The sequence below is a fragment of the Pseudopodoces humilis genome, chromosome 1 (genome assembly GCF_049639895.1).
Source record: "Pseudopodoces humilis isolate 2021_Gansu_Grassland_sample_001 chromosome 1, ASM4963989v1, whole genome shotgun sequence".
Classification (NCBI taxonomy): Eukaryota; Metazoa; Chordata; class Aves; order Passeriformes; family Paridae; genus Pseudopodoces; species Pseudopodoces humilis.
The window spans coordinates 96014572-96041611 of record NC_142200.1 but is presented as its reverse complement, the minus strand read 5'-3'; the positions used below and the strand labels follow the sequence as shown (position 1 = coordinate 96041611).

The 27040-nt window shown below is 36.3% G+C and overlaps 1 protein-coding gene across 1 annotated transcript in view; it reads right to left on the bottom strand.

Moving 5' to 3' along the window:
• Positions 1 to 27040, bottom strand: part of ADCY1 (adenylate cyclase 1) — a 141770-nt gene that overhangs the window by 35845 nt on the left and 78885 nt on the right. Inside the window, exons 4-7 of the mRNA XM_005525223.3 lie at positions 26918 to 27029; positions 18948 to 19075; positions 11720 to 11878; positions 10107 to 10248 (exon numbers count right to left, since the gene is read on the bottom strand). Coding sequence (XP_005525280.1) covers positions 10107 to 10248; positions 11720 to 11878; positions 18948 to 19075; positions 26918 to 27029 — 541 coding nt within the window. The remainder of the gene's footprint in view (positions 1 to 10106; positions 10249 to 11719; positions 11879 to 18947; positions 19076 to 26917; positions 27030 to 27040) is intronic.

Genomic DNA, 27040 nt, shown 5'->3' with positions numbered 1-27040 from the left:
GACTATATCCCCCTACAAGGATTTGGAGTCCTATAAATAGAGAAGAATTTAGACTTTCCTCCATGCAACCTTCTTATAATAGATGTGTTTCTGAGTACAACCTGCAACTTGAAAACTTGGAATGGACTCCACTTCAGACTGTGGCCCTGCCACCAACATGACTTTTCTCCAGCCACATGCTTTCATTCAGTTTCCTGACTTTATCTTCAAATCAGTATGTAGAATATTTTTAGCTCTTACCATCAATAGGTTCCTTTTCTGTTTAGAAATCTTACAGGCAGATAATATATCAACAGTATACACCCTTTATGTGTTGGAAATACAGTGAATTTTTCCAGCTGTTTCAGAGTTCAGTAAAAATTTCAGCTCAAGTCACTGAAAAAAATGGAGTAGTGTGAGATCTCTGATAAAGAAAAACAATGACAAACTGGAATGAGGTTAGCAAAGGTTCACCAAAACAAGTGGGGTCCTCAAGTGTATGACATACAAGAAGAACCTGAGGGAATTTAGTTCATTTAGCTGGAAGAAGGCTAATGAGGGAACAGCTTGCTGTCTTTGACCACTTAAGTAGTAGATGCAGAGAAGAGAGAGCTAGAATAACCCTGACTAGTACTCAGAAAAAACCACAAGAGGCAATGAATATCAAGGGAAATTCCTATTTGATACAAAGAAGTTTAGCTGTGAGGATGATCATGCCTCCAGAGGCTGCCAGTCAGGGAAACACTCAGCACTTACTCAAAGGTGGATCTAACTGCAAAGCCAGCCCTGCTTTGAGCAAGGTCAACCTCTTGACCTCCAAAGGCCCCATCCAAATTCAGCTAACATGCAATGCTATGAATATTTGTGAACACACCTACTGTGTAGCTACTGTTCTTCATGGTTGAAGAATTCACTGCATACACACAAGCTGGACACACTGACAGTTCTCAACAGATCCGTATAATTTTATTTATTATTCTGGTTGATTGGTTGAGGGTGTTTTTAGTTGGTTTGTTTTAGTTTTTTTTTTTTAAGTTAGTGGTTTCAGAACATGTAGATTCTGTACTAGGACTGAGGATTTTTCATTCTACTACTATATATACACAATATCAAAAATAAAAAAAAGGAATTCTCTCTCACCTTCATCTCACAAATCATATCCCTTTTATCCCGTTTTTATTCTTGCTTGTACAGCAGAACAATACTTTTGACACAGTAAACTCAGTGAAATATTTAAGTAATCCCAACTACTGCTCTCTGATACTCTCTGATACTGCAGTCTATGATAAAGTCAGGAAATGCAAAACAGTCTATTAAAACAGACTTTAAAACCCTCTCCAAATGAAAAACTCAACACCAGTGTCTTTCACGCAGTTATTCCCTCTGATTTTGCTCCAGGCTAGCATTACAGGAAAGCTGGACTGCAGCATTCCCATTCCAGTTGATTTTTCCAATGCATTTTACTTTCTCATGTCTTTTTGACCTTTGGCATAATCTCTAATTCTGTTCACTTTTCATTTAGCTCATAATTTCAGGAAAGGTTGGTTGTTTGCTTCAACACAGCTGACAAATAAGGTTAAGAGCTAGACTTTTCTAACAGAGCACTGTGGAAGCATCCAGGACAGCTTTGTGAATGCAGAAAACAAACAAGCACTGATTCAAATCCTGGGAAAACACCCCAGTGTTTGAATGTCATGTAATATTCTGATAAGTATTTAACTGTTGCTCATCTGAGATTCTCAGAAATGTGAACAGACTGTTATGTCCCTGACTATATTCAGCCTCAGTGCATAAAGAAGCAAGGAAAATAAGATACTAATGTAATTTAAAACACATTTACAGAAACCATAAATCCTGTAGCACTATGTCTGTCTGTGTTTTCTATCTTCAGGCAGGCAGGACAATGTCTCTTGGTGGTAGTATTTGCTCCATGACTATCTTCAAGACATTTTGTCGTAAGGTAGATGAGGGAATTTTTACTTCTTTTTTTTTTTTTTTTTTCTTCTTACAGTTAACATTGTCAGACATTTGTTTTTCTATCCTTTTCTACTGCCCTTATGATACATTTTACTTATCACACCTCAGCTATCCAATAGAAAAATATATTAGGGGTTTTACCAAAAAAATACAACTTCTGTCAGACTAAGGCAGAAGTCTCTAAAATTCAGAATAGTGTGACTAATTTCTTGACACAGATGTAGAAAAAGTTTTTAGTAGTTGTAAAGACTAAACCAATGTCTAGGAGATCGACAACAGAGAAAAATCTTATACCAGTGCCCTACATCTTTCCTTGTACAGATTCCACATTTATGGAGGAAGAAAAAGTGAGAATGATATTAGAGCACACAACTAATTCTATCAGTGACAGCCCAAATTGCAGGCTTTCACACTGATGATGATGCACTAGCAGCTTCTTAGCTGCTGCAGGAGCAATCCTAAGGATGTAGAGCAATACACTCTGCAACACAGACATCGTTCTTCTGTTTGTGTTCGCTGGGTAGTAACACCAGCAATTTATTTCCAGTGTCTGGGTTTGTATATTCCAACAACCTGGGCAATGCAAAGGCACACAACAGCCCAGATACAAGCTAGAGCTTCCACTAAAAGCCTGTGTGCCCATCTGTTAAATTGCGTCTGCTAAGGTATATCTAGGGTGTTAAAATCTGAAACACCTGAATTATGCATTCAGATCTCTAGTTAAATTCCTCAGAAGAAGCTATGACCTGTTGAGTGGAAAGACCTCCCCTGGACTCTCAAAGTCATGGTAGCAGTGGCAGCTACAGGTAGCTGTCAGTTTGAAGGAAGAAATCTTCAATGTGTGCCCAGACATGGACTCAGATGTCTAATGTGTGGCATTTCAAATTAGAAGAATTTTGTCAAATACATTTTTGCTTCCAATGTGCTAATAAAGGAAAGCATATTTTATGAATAGTGGGTAAAGTTTTTACATCCCCTGCATTAAATGGGAAGCTGTCTTTTTCTGCCACTACTTGCAGTTTAAGAGCCAGAGCTCTAGCACTCCATAGGGGCTGGTAAGCACACAGTCACCTAAGCAAAAATATCACCAGGATCTATTTGTCTGGAAAATTCACAACTTACAAGAATTATGAAAACTTCCTTGAAACAAAGTAAACAGAATGTTTTTAGAAAAGTCAGACACCAAAAAAATCTTAGGGATCTGTTAGGCACACAGGTGGATTTACTGAGTCATAAGTGCTCTGTGGAAAACACAAATTTTACATGATTGGAAAAAGAAGCCAATATGAGAACAGTGTTGTATGTTCCACCAGACATAACCAGAATGATTAAATCAAATTAATTTTGCAGAGAAAGAAATTTCCCACAAATACTTCATTTTGAATGGAAATAATAAATTAAAGAGATTAGGTGCAGCAATTTTAGACCTACGGTATCACTCAAGTACTTCCTTCTGTAGCTTTCTTTTTCTTCTTTTAATCAGGTCAGACAAAATAAAAAAAATTTCTACTTAAACCTCCTAGTAATATATGGATTATAGGCATAAAATTCTTTCACTGTTGAAAGTTCAATTAGAGTACTATTAAGGCATGATAGAAAGCACCCCCAAAGCACTTCTACTTGTGAAACATTCCAGTTGCTAACAGTAAATTAACAATAAAATGAAAAGACAAGTACACATAGTTACTAAGTATTTCATCTATACAAAGCAAAGAAGTCAACATGAATCTATGTTGTTTTCTCTCTCCTATATTGCATAATGTTCACTCCATGCTGGGGGGAAAAGAATTGAATCAGCTGCAGGGAAGACATAAGCAGACAAAACCTGTTGGCTGGTGATGGAAAGATATAGAACCTAGCAATTTATTATAATACAGAAGGCAAATAATCTGCTCCATGCGACAAAACTATATCGGTTATCAGTAAAGAAGGATGTACTCCAAGACAAAAATAGTGCCTTTTCAAGAAGAGTGATTAAAATTTTGTTTCTTTTCCTGTTACTCCATGGTAATAGGACTGCTATGATGGATATTTAAAATCTCATCAGTTTATGCTAGATGAAACTACTATTAAAGTGACGTGACAGCCTTTGCCACTTTCCTTGCAGCTGTGGCATGCAAGTTAGAACAAATACAGAAAGGGTGAGTGGGCATTGGAGTGGGGTGCCCAGAGAAGTGGTGGGGTCACCCTCCCTGGAGGTGTTTAAGGCTGGATGTAGCACTCAGTGCCATGGTGTAGTTGAGATGATGGTCATAGGTTGGACTTGATGATCTCAGAGGTCTTTTCTAGCCTAGCTGATTCTGTGTGATTCTGTGTGAATCTCAAGTTGTTGAACTCCCTGGTTGATCATGAGTCAGAGAAAATGTGATCAACCTTTTGAGCTGGAAATCCATCTACAGTTGAAAATAAAATATGCCACAGGTGTGTAGTGTAGATAATTGCTCTAGATAATTCTGACATTTCAAGAGTTTTTACATTTTAAATAGAATTTTACAAAGGATGCTCCTAAGCTGCATTTGCTTATTAAGAGTCATCAATCTTTCAGCTAATTTTTCCTGAAATTCAAAAGACTGAAAATAGTAGTTTCCTCTTCCTCAAACATTGCTTTAAATTTTCTTTTGAAATAAACTACTTGGTCCCCTTGTTTTTTTTTGTTTTTTGTTTTTTGGTTTTTTTTCCTAGGAATGTTTTTGGGCAAAAATAAAACTGTGGATTTAGCCATCTGCATTGGATGTTTAGAGCATGATTCAACACAGTAAACCTGTTAGGACACAGAGCACCATACCTCTAACCAGCATCCACTTCTCTCTGGCTGGATAACTAAATAAGGATTCAGAAAAAAACACTTGGATTTACCTGGATTTTCAGAATGGTCATAGTATTGGTTAGAGACTTCAGACAAGAAAGAAGGGCTATCCAAGCCACAGAGAGAATTTTCTGAGACTGCTTGGCATGGCTTTGTATGTACATGGTAAGGTAGGAAAGAGAAATGTCGGTCTCTTCAGAGAAACAGCTAGATTCCAAAGGACAGATACCGTACTCACTTTCATGGATTTTTCATGACTGTGCATCTTTCCTTGCTATTCAAATATTAGCTGCAGATAGCTTGTGATTTACACAGCCACAAATAAAAGATAACTGATATATTTGAACACCCCATTGGTGAGTAACTCAACCAGCACATTAAAAGAAATTTTGCAGATGGTGATTTGCAATCTATTGGAAGGTAATTATTGATTATGTTTGAGGTGGACTGAGACACCTCAAGAGACACTATGAATATACAGGAATAATTTGTAAGTTGTATCAATAGTGCTTCCCTATGAATTTTGCACCCTATGGCCTCCATTCCTGGGCACAGCTCTATTGCTGTTAATGGTACACAGCACTTTTTGTCTTTGCTTTGTCTCTGGAACCAGCAAAGTTACACCATGGGGCAGGTTCCCTTAAAGCTGGCAATGGGTAACAGTGATGGCAGGCCAACTTCTGTAAAGGCAAAATCTAACTCATTCTGAGAAATCTTTCCCATCATGAAAAGTTGAGCACTTCTCATCACTGCTCGGCTATCTGTAGAAGTACCTTTAGGAATTTTAGTTAATTGGCTGTGCTGGGCTGTTTTCTCTGCGGGTGAAATAATGAGTCCTTTCAAAACTAGAGAGGTGCCACCACAGAGTGAATTGCTGCAATAAATACAAGGAAGTGAGGCCAAGTAAAAAACCACTTAGATGTCATTGAGGTTGGACACAAACCTTAGAGCTGTTTTACCTCAGGAGAGTCAGACTTTCTAGAGCAACCAACGAAGTGTAGCAGACAGTCCAGGTAAGGCCCCTGCCTCTGCTGTGCTTCTGGGAGTCAGCTAAGCCAGTAGGAAAACTGAGGCAAAGATACTTTGACTAATGTCAGTTCTGACAATGAATGAACAAAGGATTCTGATGAAAAACAGATACACTCTATTAAAAAAAGTTAAATTAAAATAAATGAAATTTTGGGCAAGCAATTTGAAAGTTGTAACAGGGTAAGTTAGGTGGGTTACCAAGAAATCATTAGTAGAAAAAGTTATTTAGCTGGTCTAAGAAGAGCAATAAAGTTCTTGTAAGGGGTTCTGAGATTAAGAGATATGGCCTAGATTTTTTTTTTTCCTTGAAATAAAATCCATATAAAGTAATATTTACTGTACTTCACAAAATTAGAATTTTTTGAAACTAAGAGAATGATCATGTTCCTAAAGCATAGAGTATGAATCTCGTGAATATTTAATACATTAAATTTTATATATTAAGCAGAAATATACCTGTTTTTCTATCTGGATCAAATCTCCTGTAAAAGGCCAAGACATTCATTGGTCATGAATCAGTATGGTCAGATTTGTGTCTACTTACATAAATCAAAATTTTAAAATTTTCTCTCAGGGCAGTATTTTGGTTATGTGACTGTAAGTATTAATATCAATATCAAATATCAAGAAGATATAATCAAACTTTACTTAAGAGAAATGTGATGGCTTTTAAAAAACTAGTAACTTCATCAGGGTATGTGCTGGGGAACACATTGTATTAAAAAAGCACATTTGCATAAGTTTTTAACTTATGACAGTCAGCAAAAAAATTCTTTTAATTAAAAAAGATTGCCTTTGGAAATCAGATTAATTATTTGTGTTTAGGAGCTGAATGTAATCCAGGCAGTTATGCATACATATTACATAATAATAATAATAATAATAATAATAATAATAATAATAATAATAATTAGTAATGGAACTATAAAATGGTTTGGGTTGCAAGGGACCATAAAGATCATCTAGTTCCAAACTCCTTCTACTAGACCAGGTTTGTAAAGCCCCATCCAACCTGGCCTTTTACACTCTCAGGCTTGGGGCATCCACAGATTCTGTGAGCAACCTGTTCCAGGTTCCTGTTCCACCCTCACAGTAAAGAATTTCTTTCTAACTAACCTAACCAACTCTCAGTTGGAAGTCATTACTTCTTGTCCTATCGCTACAGCTCCTGTGCAAGTCTCTCTCTGGCTTCCCTGTAGGCCCCCTTCAGATACTGGAAATTGCTGTGAGGTCTCCACACAACCTTCTCTTCCCCAGGCTGAAGAGCCTCAATTTTCTCAACCTGTATTTGTAGGGGAGGTGCTCTAGTCCTCTTGTCAACTTTATGGTCCTCCTTTGGACTTGTTCCAACAGTTCCTTGTGCTTATGGTGGGGGTACCAAAACTGTACACAGTACTCCAGGTGGGGTTTTACAGAGCAGAGAGGCAGAATCATCTCCTTCAGCCTGCTAGCTACTCTCCTCTTGAGGCAGCCCAGGACACTGTTGGCTTTCTGGGCTGTGAGTGCAAACTGCCAGCTCATGCTGGATTTTCATCAACCATCACTCCCAAGTTCTTATCCATAGGGTATTCTCATTCAGTTCTTGATCTGTAGGTGTACCTAAGATTGCCCTGACCCAGCTGTCACTGTCTTTATGAGCTTCATGAGGTTCACACAGCCCCACCTCTCAGGCATGTCCAGGTCCCTATAGATGGCATTCCCTCTTTCCAGCATGTTGACTGTACTACACAGCTTGGTGTCATCAGCAAACTTGCTGGAGGTGCACTGTCTGTGTCATAGACAAGGATGCTGAACCATATTGACCTCTGTGGGACACACTTTTCACTGGTCTCCAGACGGACAATAAGCTGTTGACTGCATAGATTAATGGATAATTATAGACTAATATATTCTCTACCAAAACAAAAACTGTAACAAACCAAAAATAAATGTATTCCTTCAGTGGCTGCTTAGAGGTGTTCTCACATTAAACCAGGAAGCAAATCACAAAGGTTAGCTGATTCAACAGAAGATTTAAAAAACGGGAATAATTTATAATTTCTTCATATTTACAATGTAACTGGTACATGAATGAGTCATCTTACACTGTTATTATCATTCTTGGCTAGAGTGACAGTGATGAAAAATTCTCCAGTCAGACCAAATATAGAAGAATGTGGGGCATGTGCCTTCTAAACAAATAATTTTTAACACAACTCCAAGTGGTCTTATTTTTGTTATTTTATGCTTGATCATCTGTTGCTCGTAACATTGATCTTCATTCCACTTGGTATCATACCTGCCTGAGTCAGCTCATGTTACTGTCAGTGATGATATATAAAGAATAAAAACTGCATTTCAGCTGCTGAGGTTCAAGAGGAAGGAGTGCACCATTAAACCAGAAGATTTACCTGAATTCACCAGGTAAAGCTCTGTCTTGTCAGTGCTTCATGGGTAACCTTCTATTTTTATGTCTGTGAAGAGGCAATGAATGAATTGGGGTAGGAGGGAGCAGCAGGTGTTTATTGAGAAGGCAAATATGCTATTATGTAGCTCATGGTCAGTGATCAGTATGCAAGCATACGAAGGCTGGGGACAGAGGTGATGGACTGTGACAAACAGCAAAGTGGCATGCTGATTGACCTGAGAGCCCAGTGGGGAACCAGGCAACACCAGCAAAATTCATGAAGTGTTTCTTTCTTGGCTGACACGCCACTGATGCGTGCTGGGGAGCTACTGTTAGTCAAGCTGTAGAGCAGCATCTGCCATTTCCAGACTCATCAGTGACACCCATGGGTAAGGTGGCATTTGGGTTTATGTAGCTGATGACAAACTGAGCAGTCCTTTCTCAGAAATCACCAGTAGTTTCTCAGCAATCTTGCAAAGACAAAGAAATGTGTGCTCTCACAGCAGTACACTCTCACTCTTGCACATTAAGCATGCATTGACCTGGCTTCCTTCCATATGTGATTGTCAAGCTTCTGTTCCTCAGTCACTGGTTTTTATAGCAGAATTGACACAACACAGTTTCTCTGTGTAAAAGTCACAATAATTCCCTTTTGTCTCTGCTTATCTTTTTGTACCAATTTATGGAACAATTTCCTGAAATTTCTCTATTATTTCCTCAATATGAAGTGAAACCTGATACATTATAACATAAAAATGATATTGTACATAATGCTGAAGGAGTGGAAACCAAGACAAACATTCTAGCAGCAATAAGCAACACACCTACATTAAATAAACTTCCTTGCATTTTCTTCCTTACTGGGATTGATGAATTTAGGAAATACTGATTTCCTAAAAAATGCTAGTCCTGATTTTAAGAAAGCCCCCAAAAACCACTCTTACTGACTGTCAAAACAGAATTTAACCCACTGGTTTTTTTTCACCTGTTTTCTTTCATATTATCTAAAACTGAATTTAATCATATATACCAGAGGAACAAAACGTGAAATTGCATGATTTTCACAGTGGATGAGAAAATTCCATCTCTCTAATAAGAAGATGCTTTAGAGGAAGCACATAAAATCACTCTTGCAGGAGCCTTTCCAGAATAAAACAACAGGATTTTCAATCCCAGAATCAAATTACCCTGGTGACTGGACTCCCAAGATTGCCATAAAAACTTACAGAGTCATCAAATTAAGACCAAAAAACTGACAGCAGATGTGAAATTCAAGATGACCTGTTTCTATGTGGTTATGTTTTTCTCAGACACTTGATGGCTAAAACCCTCAAATATGGAATTTTTACAGCTTAAAAACCTAGTGTGTATAAAGACATCACTTTAAAACCTGACCAGTACTTTCAGAATTGGGTATTAATTTTCCCCTTGAAGGTTAAAATCCCTAAATTAAACTTATTTGCACAGAGTTTCAGAAGATAAGGTTGCAAAAATCTGTATCCTAAATTCTCTGTCTGAGATAAAAAGCAATAAAGTTTATCTTGGCCTGTTAAGCATGTTATGATAGATAATTTCAAAGATAAGCCTCATCTGATGTAGAAAAGGCTTACCAAATTGAATGTGTTTAAACAATAGTTATGGGCTTTCAAGACTCCTGCTCAGGTCACAAGAAACATTTTTCAGTAGAACAAAAGGCTGGTCTCAGTAATTGGTTGAGGAGGAAAGGTGTGCACTTGTTGGAAAACCACTGTCACCACCTCACCACATGCTGAGACAGAATGTTACCATTGCACTGCTGGGCCTTCAAGAGTGTTTGAAGAGCTTTCAGAAAATAAAAAGCAAAACGAAACCAACCTAGCACTGACTCTGCTTTCAGAATAGCACAGAACAGTTTTTAAATTATGAACATGTATCACTGAATAAGCTTACCTTCCTACGATGGGATGGCACAATAAAATAAGTTTCAATATTATGCTTCTTCAAGAAACTATTCCTTTCATGACCATATCCTGGTTCTACCTCATAGTCCCCATTTAGGCACTCTAAGGTGGTCTTTGTAATGTGAACTTTCCTGGAGAGAAAAAATTAGACATCATTGTTTAAAACAAAGATACATTTTGAGCTACTTGCTACTGAAATACACTCCTGTACAAAAGTTCATAAAGAGGTCAATAGGACAATTTACATGTGAGACTACAGGTTTGATGTAAAAATAAAAAGAAAAAAAAAGTGTTTTTTTGTACTTTTAGCTAAATTAAACATAGAAAAAAATTCTATTACATGCATTTTCTAAACTTGAGTAAAGTGAAAGAAAGATAACTGTTGATTATCCAAACACTTGCAGATTGGCTGATATGTAGAAAGTGAATGCCTCCACATCATCTTCTACGTTGCGTGGCTTTCTTCAGTTTTTACCTCAACAGCTGCTTGGGAAGATATCCTGCTGTTTGAAACTTGTGACATCCCACTCCAAACCTCTCTTGTTTATAAAGCAGAAACTTCTTTTTCTGTTTCACTTCACATCTCTGACTCATATAATTCATCCACTGTTTTGTAGGCAGCTTTCTGATTCACTTTGTTTTGGCAACACACCCATCTTTAATATTATTTCTGAGTTTTCTTATCCTGAAAAAATTTTCACATTTTCTCCTGAGAGACCCCTTATATTTGAAATTCAGAGAAGATATCTGAAAAGATTTTACTGCTTTCCTCTCATAAAAATGTGTTCAGATTTTTTTCCATGAGGTAATTTTAGGATAATGAGCACATAAAATACACTCCCAAAATTATCTAAATCAGATGTATGCAGTACATAGAAATCCACTCATCATTACTACAAAAATTTAATTGGTTCCTTTGTCCTTCTGTACAGAAACTGAGATCTCATAAAAATCAAAAAGAGGATGGCAGGTCCTAGTCCAAATGTGAGCTACACACAGAACACCCATGCACCTTTGCAAATCTTCACTGTGTGCATTTAAATTGAGTCCAAGGTTGTGCAATGAGTACTTAAAGTTCCAGGAATGCCCCATGGGTTGGCTGCAGGTTTATGTGCTCCTGTATCATCTGAAAATGTCATAATTATCTGAGCTCATAAACAGGTATATCTTTTCTATAGCACACAACTAGTGTTGAAAATTTTGTCATGTAAAAGGAAGAAGACATCCCCTCTCTCCCCTCAAAGTATAGAGATGTCTAAGGGTAAAAAATTCCTGAAACAGCCACAGGGTTTCATTTTTGTAACATGAAATGATCAAAGTCTAACATTCTTACTTTCCTAATCTTGTCTCATTCCTACTTTTTGTATTCAACAACTTTTAAAAATGATTTTGTTTGAAAATATTTTGTTTCTAATCTAACCTATTACAAAGATATCATTTGGAAAATTACAGGGGATAAATCACATAATACATTGATTGCTCTTGCCAAACACAATTGTTTTTATCAATAGAAATTACACTGCAAATGCCTCAAAAAAGGAAAGAAATTCTTCACCCATACAGTTTTCTAATTTTTTTGCTACAGTTCTTTTTCAGACTTACCCAGGCAGTCCTCCAGCTTCCATTACATTAGCTAATGTCACATCATTTGACCAGACATCATACTGCCATTTTCGGAGACCCAGGACCCCACAAAGCACCCTGCCTGTATGCAATCCAACTCTCATGTTGAGATCAACCTCTGTGGCTTCTGCAACAGATCTGTAATGGACAGCATCAGAATATTAATATTTAGATGATGACTGCTCTTCATTTTCTCTCCTCCCAAAATGAACACATATATTTATACATGACTGAATAGAAAGGATCTTATAAAACCTGAAGTGGTATATTCAGGTACTCTACCTTCACTAGTTTCAAAGCCTTAATTGTAATTCCAAAAAAATAATTTTCTTGGTTATATTTTAATTAGTGTTTAACCAAAATCTCAGTATTTCTAAAGTTCTTGACCATTTCTGTGAGAAAAGAGGTACAAAGAGGCACTAGTTGAGATGGCCAATGTATAAGTAATTATTCCCATTCTACTATGTTCTAATTGGTTCAATTACCCAGTTACCAGCATACAGGACAAAGAAAATGATGAAAGTAATATATCATTGTAAGAACTACAGAGTGATTATAAACACTAATATCTTCCCAAATCTCCTATAAGAGTGGTACCAAACCAGCCTGTAACTAGTTTTGCACCTGTAAATTAAATTCAATGTTCAGATATTTTCACTGCCTAGCTGGTAAAGGATGAATTAATCTGCAGAATTTTTATTAAAAAAATTTTTTTTAGTGCCACAATAAGGAAAGATTCTTCATTTCTGTAAATGAAGGGCATGCTATGACTTGAACTCTGCATAAAGTTGTGAACACTGAAAAGGCACCTTGAAACTAACTTAAATATTACATGTTATGCAATAAAACTGTACATAGATTTTTTTCCAGCCCTTTCTGTTAAAGAAAGGAAACTGACTACTCAGTGTAAGAATTTATTTTCACTTGATTTTCCTGATTTGAATTTTTCCAATACATTTAATAGAAGAAGACCTTAAAAGAATACTCTAGCTATAATTTTCTCTTGACCCTCATTGACCAGGTTTTTTTTTTCAAGTATCATCCAGTAACACTGGATTTTCCAGAGATCCCTTTAGAAAAACTTTTCAACTATTTCAGAAGTTGTAATTGTTTAAATACAATTAACAGAAAGGTCAGCACAGATCAAGATGTGGGATGTACAGAAAAGATACCTGGCCTCAATTTAAATGTGCAATTTAAATATGCACCTATGAAGTGCTGAAGTACATACCATGTCAGCCATTGCTAATGTGAGTAGCATGGAGATCTCTTTTGTCCCCACAGGGAATCTGTGCATAGCACATTTTTTAGTCATGTTTTATGCAACAGCACAGAAAGGCTTATGCACAGCTTTCTGAAAGACTAAATATTGCATTGTCCTATTCCTACTGACTGCAAGTCAGCTCTCCCTTACTCAGTATCTGTTCCCAGTCAAGCCTCGAATATAACTTCAAGGAATCCTAGAAGGATTCTAGTGTTAGAAAGCTTTGTTGTGCTCACTGTTTGACAAGGCTTTGAGGAAATGAAAGACCCCAATAACATAAGCCAGCTAACAATAAGGGACCACACTTTGTACCTCCACCTGAGCATGTGCATTTTGTCATTAATAGATTGGCCTTACACCAAGACTATACCTTGCAAGCCAAAGCCATTCAGGATTACACCTTGCCTGCTATATTGTCCTGCATAATTAAGAATCTATGTAATAATTAATGAACCCGCAAAAGTTTGAGTTTCTCTGTTCACAAATGAGTGTGGGTTTTTTTTTGTTGGTTCTCTCCCTCTTCCTCCATTTAAAAAAAAATAAAACCTCAGACTAAATGTATGTGGAAGGACAGTGAAATTCAAACACAAGTAAAGTCCATTCAAGGCTTTGACATTGCTTTTTTTGACTGGGGTAAATTTAATCTCCTCTTAGAAATTTTAATAGAATAACAAAAAGTAAATGAAAAAGGATGAATAGAGAAATACAACATAGATGACTATGCTCCTTGTTAAATAAGCTGAACTGTATAATGCACCAATGAACCATATAAACCAGAATCTGAAAACACTTTGTGTTTCAACAAAAAATTTCCATAAGTAGTCACTTTGTCCAAGATCTAAATTGAGAATGCATTTCTACATCTTCCCCAGAAGCTACAATGTATTTCACAGATGCTTTCATCATTATTAAATTTGAGTAGGAAAAAAAAGCTCATGAACAGTTCATTACATTTTTTGAGTTTGTCTTATAGACCTTTGTGTTCTTTATGCAGATGATTTCCATAAATATACCCCACTGAACTATCAGAAATGAGGAACATTAAGTAATATAGAAAGAAGAGGCTTCAAATATAAATTCAGAGAAGTACAATGATAATGTTCAACATTTCTACAATAAAATATGACAAAAATGTCCACTGAATTATTTTAAATTATAAATACATTTCTGAGAAAATCACCTGTTCACAAACAAGCGAGAAATAGGAAAAAGGAGTTTCTTATATAAATTATTCATTATAACTTATTCTCTCATGAGTTCCTATACTAAAGTTTTCCCAATGTTAACACAATAGTAGGTCCAGAAACAAATGGAAATTAAAAACTATTTTCTTTTTTTTTTCCAATTGTGTTCAGAGTCTGTGCAACTGACTAATAAAAGCATCTACTCTGTCAGCTCGAGTTTTCTACAAAGCCTTTAAATTTTATTTCCCTCCCTAACTACAAATATTTTATGTACTGCTACAAGCCATGAAAGTAATTTAGATCGCCTGCAGAACAGCTCCAGACCTGTGCTCCTGAGCACTCTAGGAGGGAAACAAGAAATCTGTGCATGCCATTTCTTATAATTATTTAGGTCTTTTCTTTAGGTCTAAAAATATCTGCAGAAATTAATGTTTCCTGGTTAAAGGCATAGATATGATTTTTGGTTCAATCACATACACTTCTCCAGGGTATTGCTCAGAGCACTAGGACAGAGAGTCAGGGCTGTTGAAGGGCTGCTGGCTTGCTTTGGCAGAGGTGCAAGCTGACCAAACTTTCACCACTGGTAGACAGCTTCTTAAAAAGGCAGCTGCTGGTTCTTTAAAAACTTGAAGTCAGTTCAGTCCTGCCAGTTCAAACATTTCCAGGCTCTGGACTTTTGGATGACCAGGGGAAAAGCTTCAAGAGTGTTGACATTAGGGCAGTTAATGCATCTCTCTATTTTGTCAGGCAAAAAACACACAGGAAAACTTGGTATTTCCATTGGACTTATGAAAACCAGCTACTGTAGATCCTCTCCCTTTCCTGGTGATTTTGGTCAGCCAATGACCAAACCCATTGGAGGGAGACAGTTCGAGCATCTACCTCCCCAGTGCAAAACCCTCCCCAGGTGCAAATAAGCCCAACTTTCATCTGTGAGGTTTTACATGATGACTGGTGGAGTCATTCCCATTTGGTGGAGTCATCCATTTGGGATGAAATCACCTACATGTCACAGAACATAGCTGATAAACCCCACTGGGCTGCCCACTTTTCAAGAAGTCAGTTTTCAAGAAGTTTTCCTGGACAGTTTACTTCAGACCTCTTCAAGGCCCACATGCAGCAACAGCACTCAATCAGAAGGTCAGATGAGACTTATTCTAAAGTAATCCTTCCCCTCCTGACCACAGCAAGTGGAGTTTGAACTAAAGCAGTAAGCAGCAGCTGCTGTGACCTACAGATGTGCTCCTACCACACCTTGCTCCCTGCTACTACACACGGCCCGTGATGCAGCTAGTGATGCAATTCCCTCTGAGTCAGCACTAAAATGACATCCTAGTAAGGTGTTAACGGAAGAAGCATCATGAAAATGTACTGTCTGTGTGACAGCAGGAATGATTCCAGATTCCATTCATGTTTTGATAAGTTTATGAACGTTAACCAGAGTATTCTGCAGTCCAAAATCTGGTATTTATGTAGTGCTCACTCAGAATCTTTCCTTATTTCCAATTGGAAACATTACAGATTATTTCTTGCTCTGCAACATTATTGAATGCAGTTAAGTGTGTCATTTCACCACATTTTATCTCCTAAGAGGAGTTGCTGGGCTGAGCCAAAGAATTGTTAAATAAAATTTATATCCACTGATAAATTGCTGCCTAAGGAAAGGCAAAACAAGTAAGAATGTATAAAATTTACCCCATAACACTTGCTTTAAACAGAACTCTAGACAGCTTTTGGAGGAGAGAGGGAAGTAAGAGCTTGTTAGCTGGGGAAAAACTTTTCTTCATGGCAATTAGCTAACAAATGTGTCTGCTTATAAGGTAAAACACTGTAAAAGACTGAAACTTTCAAATGTGGCAATCAATTTAAGTAAGGTGAAGTGAATACTTGGCCTAACACAATATTCATAACTAAGGTGAGGATATCTGCCACATTAGAGGCACCAATGAATATGGTCATTTTAATAATATTACTAACAAAAGCCTGGCAGTCAAAACTCATATGGTAAGAGCAACACTGGTGGTATTGAACACTTCACTCATTTCTGTGGTGCTTTAAGTGACTCTGAAGTAGAACAAACAGCTGGCCTGTGCTGAGGTACTGACACAATGGCTGTAGAAATTCTTTTGGAATAGAAGCAGAATATAACACTATTTGTTTTGTCAGTTTTTAAGAATAAAAAGCTCCTCCCGTAATTATTTTGGTTCTGTTCTCTTGAAGAAAACACTTTGAGGAAGGTGGATGAAATTGTGAAAATTATAATTATTTTATAATACTTTGAAAGTTATGTTCTCAGATGATACATTCAGCACCATATTGTAGGGTACTTAAATAACAGTTATGCAGAACATGAAGAGAATGGAATGTATCAGTTTATCTGAACACATTCAACTCAGTCCAATCACAGAACCATCAGTCAGATATACAAGTTTCTACTCCTTGATTTTCTGGAAAAAAGCTCCACCTCTTGTTAGTACATATTTCTGGGATGGGCACTATCAACAGATCCATCACATGAATCACAGCTCAAGAGATTTTATTTATTTATTTATCCATCCCAGGTAAAATAACAAACCTATCACTAGGGATGACAAATTCCAAACATAAATTTACAGTGCCAAGACTTGAATTCTACAGTAAAATGAATAGACTTTAAAAAGACTACCATCTGGCATCCACCTCTGCGTGAAAGGGGGAAGTTTTAAAAAAGTGACTTTGTATCTCATGGAACTGATAAACAAAGCCTAATAATCACACCAATACAACATAAAATGCTGCATTCCAACTTCATTCTCAGAAGCTCCTGACTTCTCCTTTTCATTTACTAAATATATTTTGAAACAAGTTAGTCTGGGGAATCTACTTTGGTTTCTGTGAAGAAGAGAGACTAATTGTGCTTATGCACAAAGAATGCAGAATAGGTCCTCGGCTATCAAACAACCCTAAGTAAACCTGCCATTGTCTTAAAACCTTGCCTCTTACCCATCTTACCCTCTCACCCTGCTCTGACCAGTAACTACACAAAAGACCTAAAATTTATGAATTCTTTAAAAAAAGTAAAATCCTGAAATGGCCAGTTATCTTCTACCACAACCTCTGACTAAACATGTCTAGATAACATCCTACAGCTCATCCACTTAAAATCTCAAAATTGCTGATGCTGAAAGGGGCCTCTGGAAATCATCTAGACTAACATGTTTTCTCAGAGAACAGCTAGCTGCCCAGAACTGTACCCAGCTGGGCTTAAATTTCTCCAATGACATAAATGCCACAACTTTTCAGTGGAATCTCTCAAGTATCTAACTACCTCCACAATAAAAAAAAAGCTTTTCTTCTATTGAAATTGAATTTCTTTTTGGGTTGTGCCCATTTCCTCTTGTGCTGGCACTGAATGTCACTTGAAAAAGTTTGGCTTTATCCTCTTTACTCCCTCTCACTAGGTATTTATCTGCATTGATACGAATCCCTCTGAGCCTTCTCTTCTGCAGGTTGAACAGTCACAGTTCATTCTTTTCTAATTCAACTCCTTTTTCAACTTTACCTTATTGTCAGTAGCCAATAAAATATACCCTAAAAAGGGAACATGTTCATTTCTAATAAAACTGAAACAACCTATAGAGGAAAGTTCCAACAGCTATATCAATACCTTATCCGTATACTTGAAATACAGCACAACTAACGAATTAAACATTAATGTTAGGTTTAAAAGATGATGAGAACATCATCTATTGCTTTCCAGAGATTTAAAAAAAAAACAAACCCAAACAAACCAAAAGGCTTTTGAAAAATGTATACAAGACCTGTACATGAAATTATGTTTCTAAAGGTCAGGGCTTCCTTATAAATGGAGTATCCATATACTTCTGAAAGAATACACATATTCTTTAAGGATTTTATATTATCATAGACTATCACAAATTATAGATTAAGAGATTATGAATTTTGTCAATTTTACAATGGTTACAAGCGTGATGAATTTGCATTGAATAAGGGAGAAAATTAATGAATTTACCCAACTTTTCACACTCTGAGAGATTTTGTAGTATATTTAGCAAATGAAAAGGAGAAGTGGGCAATAGAATACTGAAGAAATTTTCCATCTTTATCCTTTTTGTCCTAGAAAATGAAATAGGTCTCCAGCTTCACCAAAAAACTCATTCACAGTTCTCTCACATCCATATTTTTTGACTTGGCAAAATAATGATCAATGTAGACCTCTCAAGCATAAACAAAATTCTGAGTAGCAAAGTAAATTTCACATTACATTTCTGAAAAGCAGAATGAAGGTTTAAACATTACATAAAAAAGGAATAATCAGCAGGCTATGATTTTGAGACTACAAACACATATTCAAGAGGCATACATCAGGGCTGGTTTTGAGTTTACATACTGGCGTGCAAAATGAGCAATGTTTATCACAGCAAAACAATAAATTTGACTTCTTTCATTGTGGCAATAGGCAATAAGGCGTATTTTTTTATTTTCCATTATCTTTCTGCCACCTATTCAGTACATGTAGGTGCCGTCTATATGCTCAGTTTACACACTTACTCCTTACAGTGATTAAATGGAGTGGAGAATCAATGTCTAGAGTGGCCATTCCTGAAATCTGGGTCCTGTGGCCTGGATGCGAGAGTGTGACTTGCCAGGTGACACAGATGTTAGCAGCCACAGATGTTTTCCTAAGAGCACACTTCATGAACACCACACTGGAGCTGTTGCAGCACTCCCGTCTGGGCTCACCAAGCTTGGTACTTACGTGATGGTGTCAATCATATCCAGTCCCATTTCAACACAGCAATGGGCATGATCTGTTTTGGGCTGGGTCAATCCTGATACGCAGTAGTAACAGTCCCCCAGGATTTTTATTCTTCTGCAGTGATTTTCCTTTCATAAAAACAGAATGGTAAAAGTTTTACTATTTATATAAATATTCCAGTATTAGCAGGGTAAAAATCTTCTCCGATAATATGCAATAATTCAGGGAACCTTTCTGTGATCAAATGAGGTAATTTACAGTTCATGAAATCTGGATTCCCTGTACACAACAACTGACACACACGTTTGTTTATTTATTTAAAAATAGACACATATGTACTGGAGACCAGCCCTGCATCATTCAACACACATGTGTTAACACTGCTTAAAGATATAGCTCTGAACAAATAATATTGCCTTGCTCTCATGCTTGGTTACTATGAATTAAAGATTTGCAATGAGACTTCATTTCTATATGGACCCAAAACAAAGGACTGAGGCCAAACCACTGCTGAATATTGGGAAATGTTTGCATTCTGAAAAACTTTTTTTTCAAATTCAGTTCCAATTCACCAGGAAAGATTGTTTATTTATCTGTAGAGGTACACACATTTTTGCATTTCCTACTCATAAACCATAGTTTGCAATACAGCATGATCAGTATGACAGACTTGCAGATGAGAAGCTAGTCAGTTTGCATTACAGTCAAATTTATCTCTTGTTTGCATGAAGTTTAATTTCTACAGCCAAAGAGGTCTCTCCCATTTAAAAAAAAAAACAAACAGAAATGATGGCATATGATAATTGCTACCTCCACCTGAGCAGTAAGGTCATTTCTAAACAGAGAGCACATAACAAAATGTCTTCAAAAGAGCAGTACCTTTAACTAATAAACTATGAGGAGACATGAAGAGATGATGGTATCTTTTGTAACTAGACTACAGCAACATTTAGAGTTTGGCACAGAAAAGTAAATAACCTGATTAAATGAATCCAACTTACAAAGCTGGGATTATTCCACTAAGCACCATGAAAAATTAACTGTTGTGAATATGATGGGAGGGGATTCACAAAAGTCTGATTATTTTCCCAGCAGTGTGCAATATAGACTCGACTTAAGCAACACAGAAAGGGAAAAAAAAAGAAAAAAGAGAGAGATGATGATGGAATTTAAAATTTCTGGGAAAAAATACTTCATCATATAATCATACTTGTTCATTCTCATGCAGGCATATATATATTTTCATCCAGTCTCCTGCCTACAAGAATTCAAGCCTTCCTGAGTTGACCACATTCTCCACATCATTGCCCACATTCCAGCTCAGAAGCAATGATTATGCCTACAGTGATCCTTCTCTCTCTGACATTTCATCATGTACTGCCAGCATCTGGGACTTGTTGCTGCACACACTTCCTGCTGCAGGCATTCCCATGCCTCTCTTCTTTGTAAATGGTAATCAGTATTGAACAAGTACTATAAAATAAGAACTACCTCTGTTCATGCATGGAAGAAGGCACTGTTTGGGAAAGTTGGCTTGCCTACTTCTTTTTATAAATTAACCAGAAAATTCAGACCTCAAATAAAAAATGCTGTCTTTTGGGTATGCTTAAGTAGTACAAAAGGCTTTTCCAGTTGTGACTACTTAATATTTGTTCTTCTGTGCAGGAGGATTTTAAATATACCAACAATTATCATTATTAATATATATGTTAATGAATACAAGCATAGTTCTTCTAGGAGAATTATCACCAGGGCCCTAACAGTATTCCCACAGCCTATAGCCAAAAATGCCTCACCAGTTTTACTCAGACTTTTCTGAAATCCTTTGCTAAATTCTGTTATATAAGTAAAATAATTATTGTTACACATAAAGTAATATGTAGATCTCAAAATCTACATTGACACAGAACAATCCTTTTAATTCAAGGTTTTTGGACACTAATATATTTTTTTAATGGAAACCACAAATTTTTTACTAGATTATACAGTCAAAAAAAGGCTTTCCCCCCCCTGCCTTTTTTTGGGCAGAACTTGAAGCACTAGAGTGTACTCAGTAGTTAAAACTGAAGCCTGCTTTCCAAAACAAATTCAGTTTTAGCCCATACTTCAAAATCTTCTATAAGGCCATTTTCATCTTCAAATTTGGTAAGCATGATTTGTGTCCAGACAATGCCTATTTGACCCTTAGGAAAGGGTCAATTCAGAAAAGCCATTTCAGTAATCTGGAGTGAACCACACATAAATGTTAATCAATCAGTGATTTCTCTTATTAGTGTCTACCTCACAAATGGCTCATTTCTAATGGCTTGATAACAGCCTGGTAGACAGTTAAAGAAAGAAAAAAAACCAACAAAACAAAGTTTACTCCATTACCACTTTTCCAAGTCAATTTCTTATTTGTGCAGGAGAAAAATAAAAGAAGAAAATAAATGCAACTGTATTTTCTGAAGAGACACTTACTTGATGGAAGACATGCGGGTTTTGAAATCACCAGCCTGTTTGTTCCCTATCAGATATTATCCTCGCTGCCCTGATTTATCAATTAATATGCAGCAATCTCTAGAAAAATTGTTTGTTTTCTTTTTCTTGACATGTGAGGTAGACTTCCAGGAAGGAGCCACAGTGCAGTATAAAAAGCCTTGAGAATTAGCTAACTACAATACTCCATAGAGTTTGATTTAGCAGAGTAATAGAGACACACTTATTGCACTAAGAGTTAGCGCAGACTTAAAAAGAAGAGTTTCTACCATGGCAGAAAATACAAAAAGCAATCAAATGCAGTATAGGATGAATAGGAAGTGCCACAGAAAATTACTTGATAGGCTCTGATTGAGGAAAGCTGACCATCTCTAGATGAGCATTTGTAAGCTTTTAATTTAGTGATGTGTTTGTGAAGTCACTACAAATTATCCACCATCATGGGAGCCACATTATGCATGAACAAATGTAGAATTATCCAGGTTAGCTATAAAAAGGATGACATTTGCTTCAAACGCTTTCCCTCAATTTCATTAGCAATTATATATGCTGACCTAAAATGACCTAACTTTTGTCTACATTCTCACTCTTATGATCAGTTCTTTCCTTACTTCACACTGAGTGTAATTTTACAAAACTAGAATGATAAAAGTTTTTTATTTCTGGAGAGTGAAAACCTACGCAACAGTAATATATATTAATTTACATGGAAATGAAAAAGGATTTTAGCAAGAGTATTTTATACAATCATCATAACTGACACACATGTTTGTCTCCTTCCTAGGATTTATTAAATATCCTTTTAGATTCTGTCCTTTTATGAAGGTATATTCCAGGAGAAGAAAGCCTAAAACAAATACACTATAAAATGATGAAAAATTAAGCTCTAAATTAAAATAGTTGTTATTTTTCCAGATTTCAGAAATACTTTTTTCTATGGTAACTACACAACAGGTCAAAACAAGAAGTGTCAGTACATATGCCCACAATTCAAGCACCTGAGTCTAATTGGAACAGTCCAATACAGTCCTGTACAAAGATGCAAACTTCAGATTTGCAGTATACAAACTCAGGAACCATTTGGAAATTTACTACAAGCATACTAATTATGACAAGAATTGTGACAAAGAATTAGCATACCAAGCACAGTATCCTCTTACCTAAAATATACTATAAATGCATATACCTAAAATAAAATATATACCTAAAATAGGCAAGACCTGCTCTCTGGGGTACTTGCCCATTTATACGTTCCTACAGTACTTAGAGTGTGTAATGTTAACTTTTTCCCTAGAAAACTGTCCCCAGACACTTACTTCAGCTTCAGTGTATGCACACATCTTTATTCCCTGATCCTATAGAGTTACAGGCATACTGATTAAGACCACTTTCATTTAAGATAGTTTACTTCCTTAGGTCTCTCCAGGAGATGTCTCTGGATGGCTGTTCAGAACTGGATTTAAACTTATGTGGTGATCTGCCTCAGTGGGATCCTGTGACTGTGCTGACTTTCCAGGGGAACTGAGGAGACAAGTCTCCTTAAAATTAGCTTTTTTAAATATCCTGCCCCTCAGTGCACACCAATTTTCGCAAAGAAGGGTTACATACTCTAAGTTCATACTTAAGCTTTCTGGCACCAATTTTCCCATCTTAAACAGTCCACAAAACTTTGTTAATTTTTTATTTTAAAAATACATCATAATTATCTTAATATAAATTAAAAGCATTCTATAGATGCAATATAAACAATTTTTTAGAGTGATTACTTCTAGGAAAATCTAGTTCAATGCTCAGCAAAGAACTGACTGTTCTTGACACAGTTAAGAAACACACAAGCTGATTAAAAATATTATCTACTGATTCTTTGCCTAAGGCTCAGAAACAATGTTTTTCAGTTCAGTATCTTTGAGCTTGAACTGGCGGAAAGAGACACTTCAGTAATGTTGAAATATGCAAAGTAAAAACTGTTAAATGCTAAGATGGCAATCAGGGAAGGATACTAAATTAAAATGGAAAAAAAAAAAATAGACTCAGCCTGACAAAGCCTGGAGGTATACATAACTGTAAATGGAAGGAACAAGGAGATGGTGTATACCAGTCTACCTAATAGATGAGATACCAAAAGTGGCATGAAGAAATAAGAACTTTAATTCAGAATATCAAAACCCTCTTCTAGAGATGTCCTTTGAAAAGCACCTAAAATTCTTTCATCCTTGTCAGCTTGCAAATGAAAAGTCTTAGAAGCCCAAGATGCAGAAAGATGGATGCTGAAAGGGAAATATCTGAATCTCTAAAGACAAATAATTAATTCTGCATGTAGTTTAGATGCAGGAAGTGTGTGAGAAAAAAAAAATCTACCAAAGAAGAAAGCAATTAGAGAAAATAGAAACTTTTCTAAAAATCAAACCTGTTTCATTAAAATTCAGGATGCTGTAGAACTGCCTCCTCTTTTCTATTAAGATGACATATTACCAGTAAAATATTTGGGACATGTCTAAACTGCATCAAAACATAATAGAACTTTGACCATGACAGCATAATGCAAATGATTATATCTCATTAAAATCTGTCACTCTTACAAGTAAGCTGAAGAGCGACAAACTGAAAGCCAGCTGTAGTATCAAAGGTTGATTGAAAGGCATCTGAACACCTCATTCAAAGATCAGTTGCTTGAAGCATTTATTAGAGCATCTATTGATGTAATGCAGAATGTCTATCAGCAGGGCCAAATCTTAAGACTGCACAAAGCTACTCTTGTTTAATGGGAGGAAACCAAAGAACTTCATAATAGCAGCCAGAAAGAAGTAAACTAAGTCTGAGCAGCAGATAAAATACAATAGAAATGAATCCTTTTGAGTTGAACTATTCATGGGCCTTATGTGAAACTTCACCAACTCTGTGTTCAGGAAGGTGGCTTGTTATTGTTGTGTCCCAAGGGAATCCTTGCATGGAGAAACTTACCCAAAATGCTTGTATCAGGGTGCCTAAAGACAGTGACATTACAAAACTAGTAACCAGACATACAAATGAACCCCGAGGCATTCGTGTGTGGATTCTCTGATGTCTGTCTAGGATGAAGTCACACTCCTGCAAGGATACTAATAATGGCACTCTTTTTGTTTATATTTTTGAAACTCACATTCCTTCAAAGTGATTGAAGCTGGCCTTAGGGCTCAAAGTTACTGAGGAGACTGCAAAATCCTGTATGATTACTGAGGACTGTTCCTTGAAGAAACCAAATGGTAATACTGTGAAAAATGAAACGTAAATCATGCCAACATTTTCAGGGAGCATCTGAACAATGCTCTTTGTCATATAGTTTAGTTTTAGTAGTACTGCAAGGAGTAGGGCTTTTGATTTGATGATCTCTATGGGTTCCTGACAGCTCAAGATATTTTATGTTTTTAAGTACTGTATTCTGATCAACTCTTCCCTAGCACTCTTCTCAAAGACTCGGTGATTTGCAAGGTAAAATAACTTGTGCAAGGTAAGTTTTTAAAAAACATACTTCCTCTAGAGGTGAATAGACATGAAAGAACATGATAAAAGTACAAATTATTTCTAGGAGGGAGTAGTAAGATCAGGATGTTTTTTCCCGCTCTCTACTAACTGAATGCTGAAGTACATTTTCAAAGGAATTGAATGACTTTATATTGAAACCTAAGGGTCACTTTCAGAATTCCCTGTCATGAGTTGTAACTATAGCTGAAGCTATTGTGATTTTTTAAAAAAAAGGTGTAGCATTTCAGAGAGTAAAACTTTGTGCCTTACCAAAAAAAAACAAAAAACAAAAACAAACCACCAAAAACCCACAAAACAAAAATCGTCTAAACACAGAACATATGGAAAGAGAGAAATAACTGATATAAAAAGCAAAAAGCAGCTTCTAAATGTGAGAAGGACAAATTTTAGCAGAACTGTACTGTCAAAAAGTAAAGACTCATTATTTCTACTGTGTGTCAATGTGCCCAAACGCCAAGATTCAACTTGAGGCTTCCGGTAAATACATGCTGCCTTATCCTTATTACACTTTCTACAGTGGTGACAGGGATTCTTTTAAAGCATTATATTTTAAAGACAGGGCAATTGTTTCAAGAATAGTAGTCATAAACTGCACCTTCCAGTTGACATTGCTTCCCGAGTAACAGCAGCACACAGCAGGAACACTCACAGATTGCACTTTACTAAACACAGGGATCCTACCTATCACTGTTAACACTCTTTAAAGTCTCTGCAATTTCCTCCTTAATCATTCTGAATACTCAAGCACAGCATAGTTTTAAAATCAGCCCTGTCCTCTGTTTTGACCTAATAACGAATACCTAGAAGCTGCTTTAACCAAGAGATCAGAATCCTTCTGAAAAACTGTAATTCTCCCTTATGACAGGGAGAATTACAATTACTTGTCTCCCTTAATCACATCACAAGGCACTAAGGAAAGCTTGTACATCCATCCTTTATCACACCTCAGTGAAGCACAGTCTGAACTAGAAGTACCCCTAAGGAGCAAATCTTCCTCACATAGCTGAAAGAAACCATGAGATGTCTTTTTTTGGTTATTGTTTTTGTTTTTGTTGGGTTTTTTATTATTATTTATATATTTTTATTATTTTTATTTTTATTTTTTAATTTGAAAAGGAATCCTTGCAGGCTGAATAGAAAAACTAAGGCTTTTTGCACAGAGTCTGAAAACAAAATAGCTAGACAGTAAAGGACCATAATTTATGTGGAAGAGTTCCTTCTCAGCAATGAAGGTTTTAAGGACCGCTGGCAAATAAGATAGATTTGATGAAGTTCTGCTTTGTTCAGGGGGAAAACACATTTTCAGCATCTTGTTAAATGTAATTTGAAACAAGATGTGTGACTTTTTCTGGCACAGCAATTCCTCTCATTTCCCATCAAATGGTTCTTGTCAAACATGGCTGCTTGGAGTTATAGGCAAGGAACATTTCTGTCATTTTCTCTTCCTTGGGGAATCTAGTACAATACAAGTGCAACAACAAAAACATAAGTATCAATGATGATATGGATCCTACTTTGCCTACAATAACCTCTCTCTGAAAAGCTACCATTATTTCTGTTTTAAGGAGTGTTCTCTCCGAGGAATGAATTTTACTCTCTAGCTTCCTATTATCACAGAAAATTTTATACCAGACTGTCAATATACATATTTTCCATTGTTCTGAATCTTTTTTCAATGAAGGATAAAAATGTAAATATTGAAAAATTTTCTCTATTTTGTAAAAACAAAACCAATGAAGAACACTGATGGACTGCATGAAGGGGGAAGAAAAGTATATTTTAAAATAGCACACTTCTTTCCTAAACAATTTAAAAAGATCGTTTTTCCTCTAGAATAAAAGATTGAAGCTTTAAAAATTCATGACATGTGGGGCTACATCAGTCTGTTACAGATTTCTAACATGTGTAACTCATGCATCATTTTTCAGAAGGAAATGTATATTAAATTGAAATATCAGGGTTGTACTTACTGTAGCTAATTCATCAAATTTTCCAAAAAGCTCATTCAGCAGCTTCACCAACTCTTGGGCAGTGCACTGTGATGCCAAACTAGTGAACCCCACAATGTCTGCAAACAAAATACTGTAAAGAAA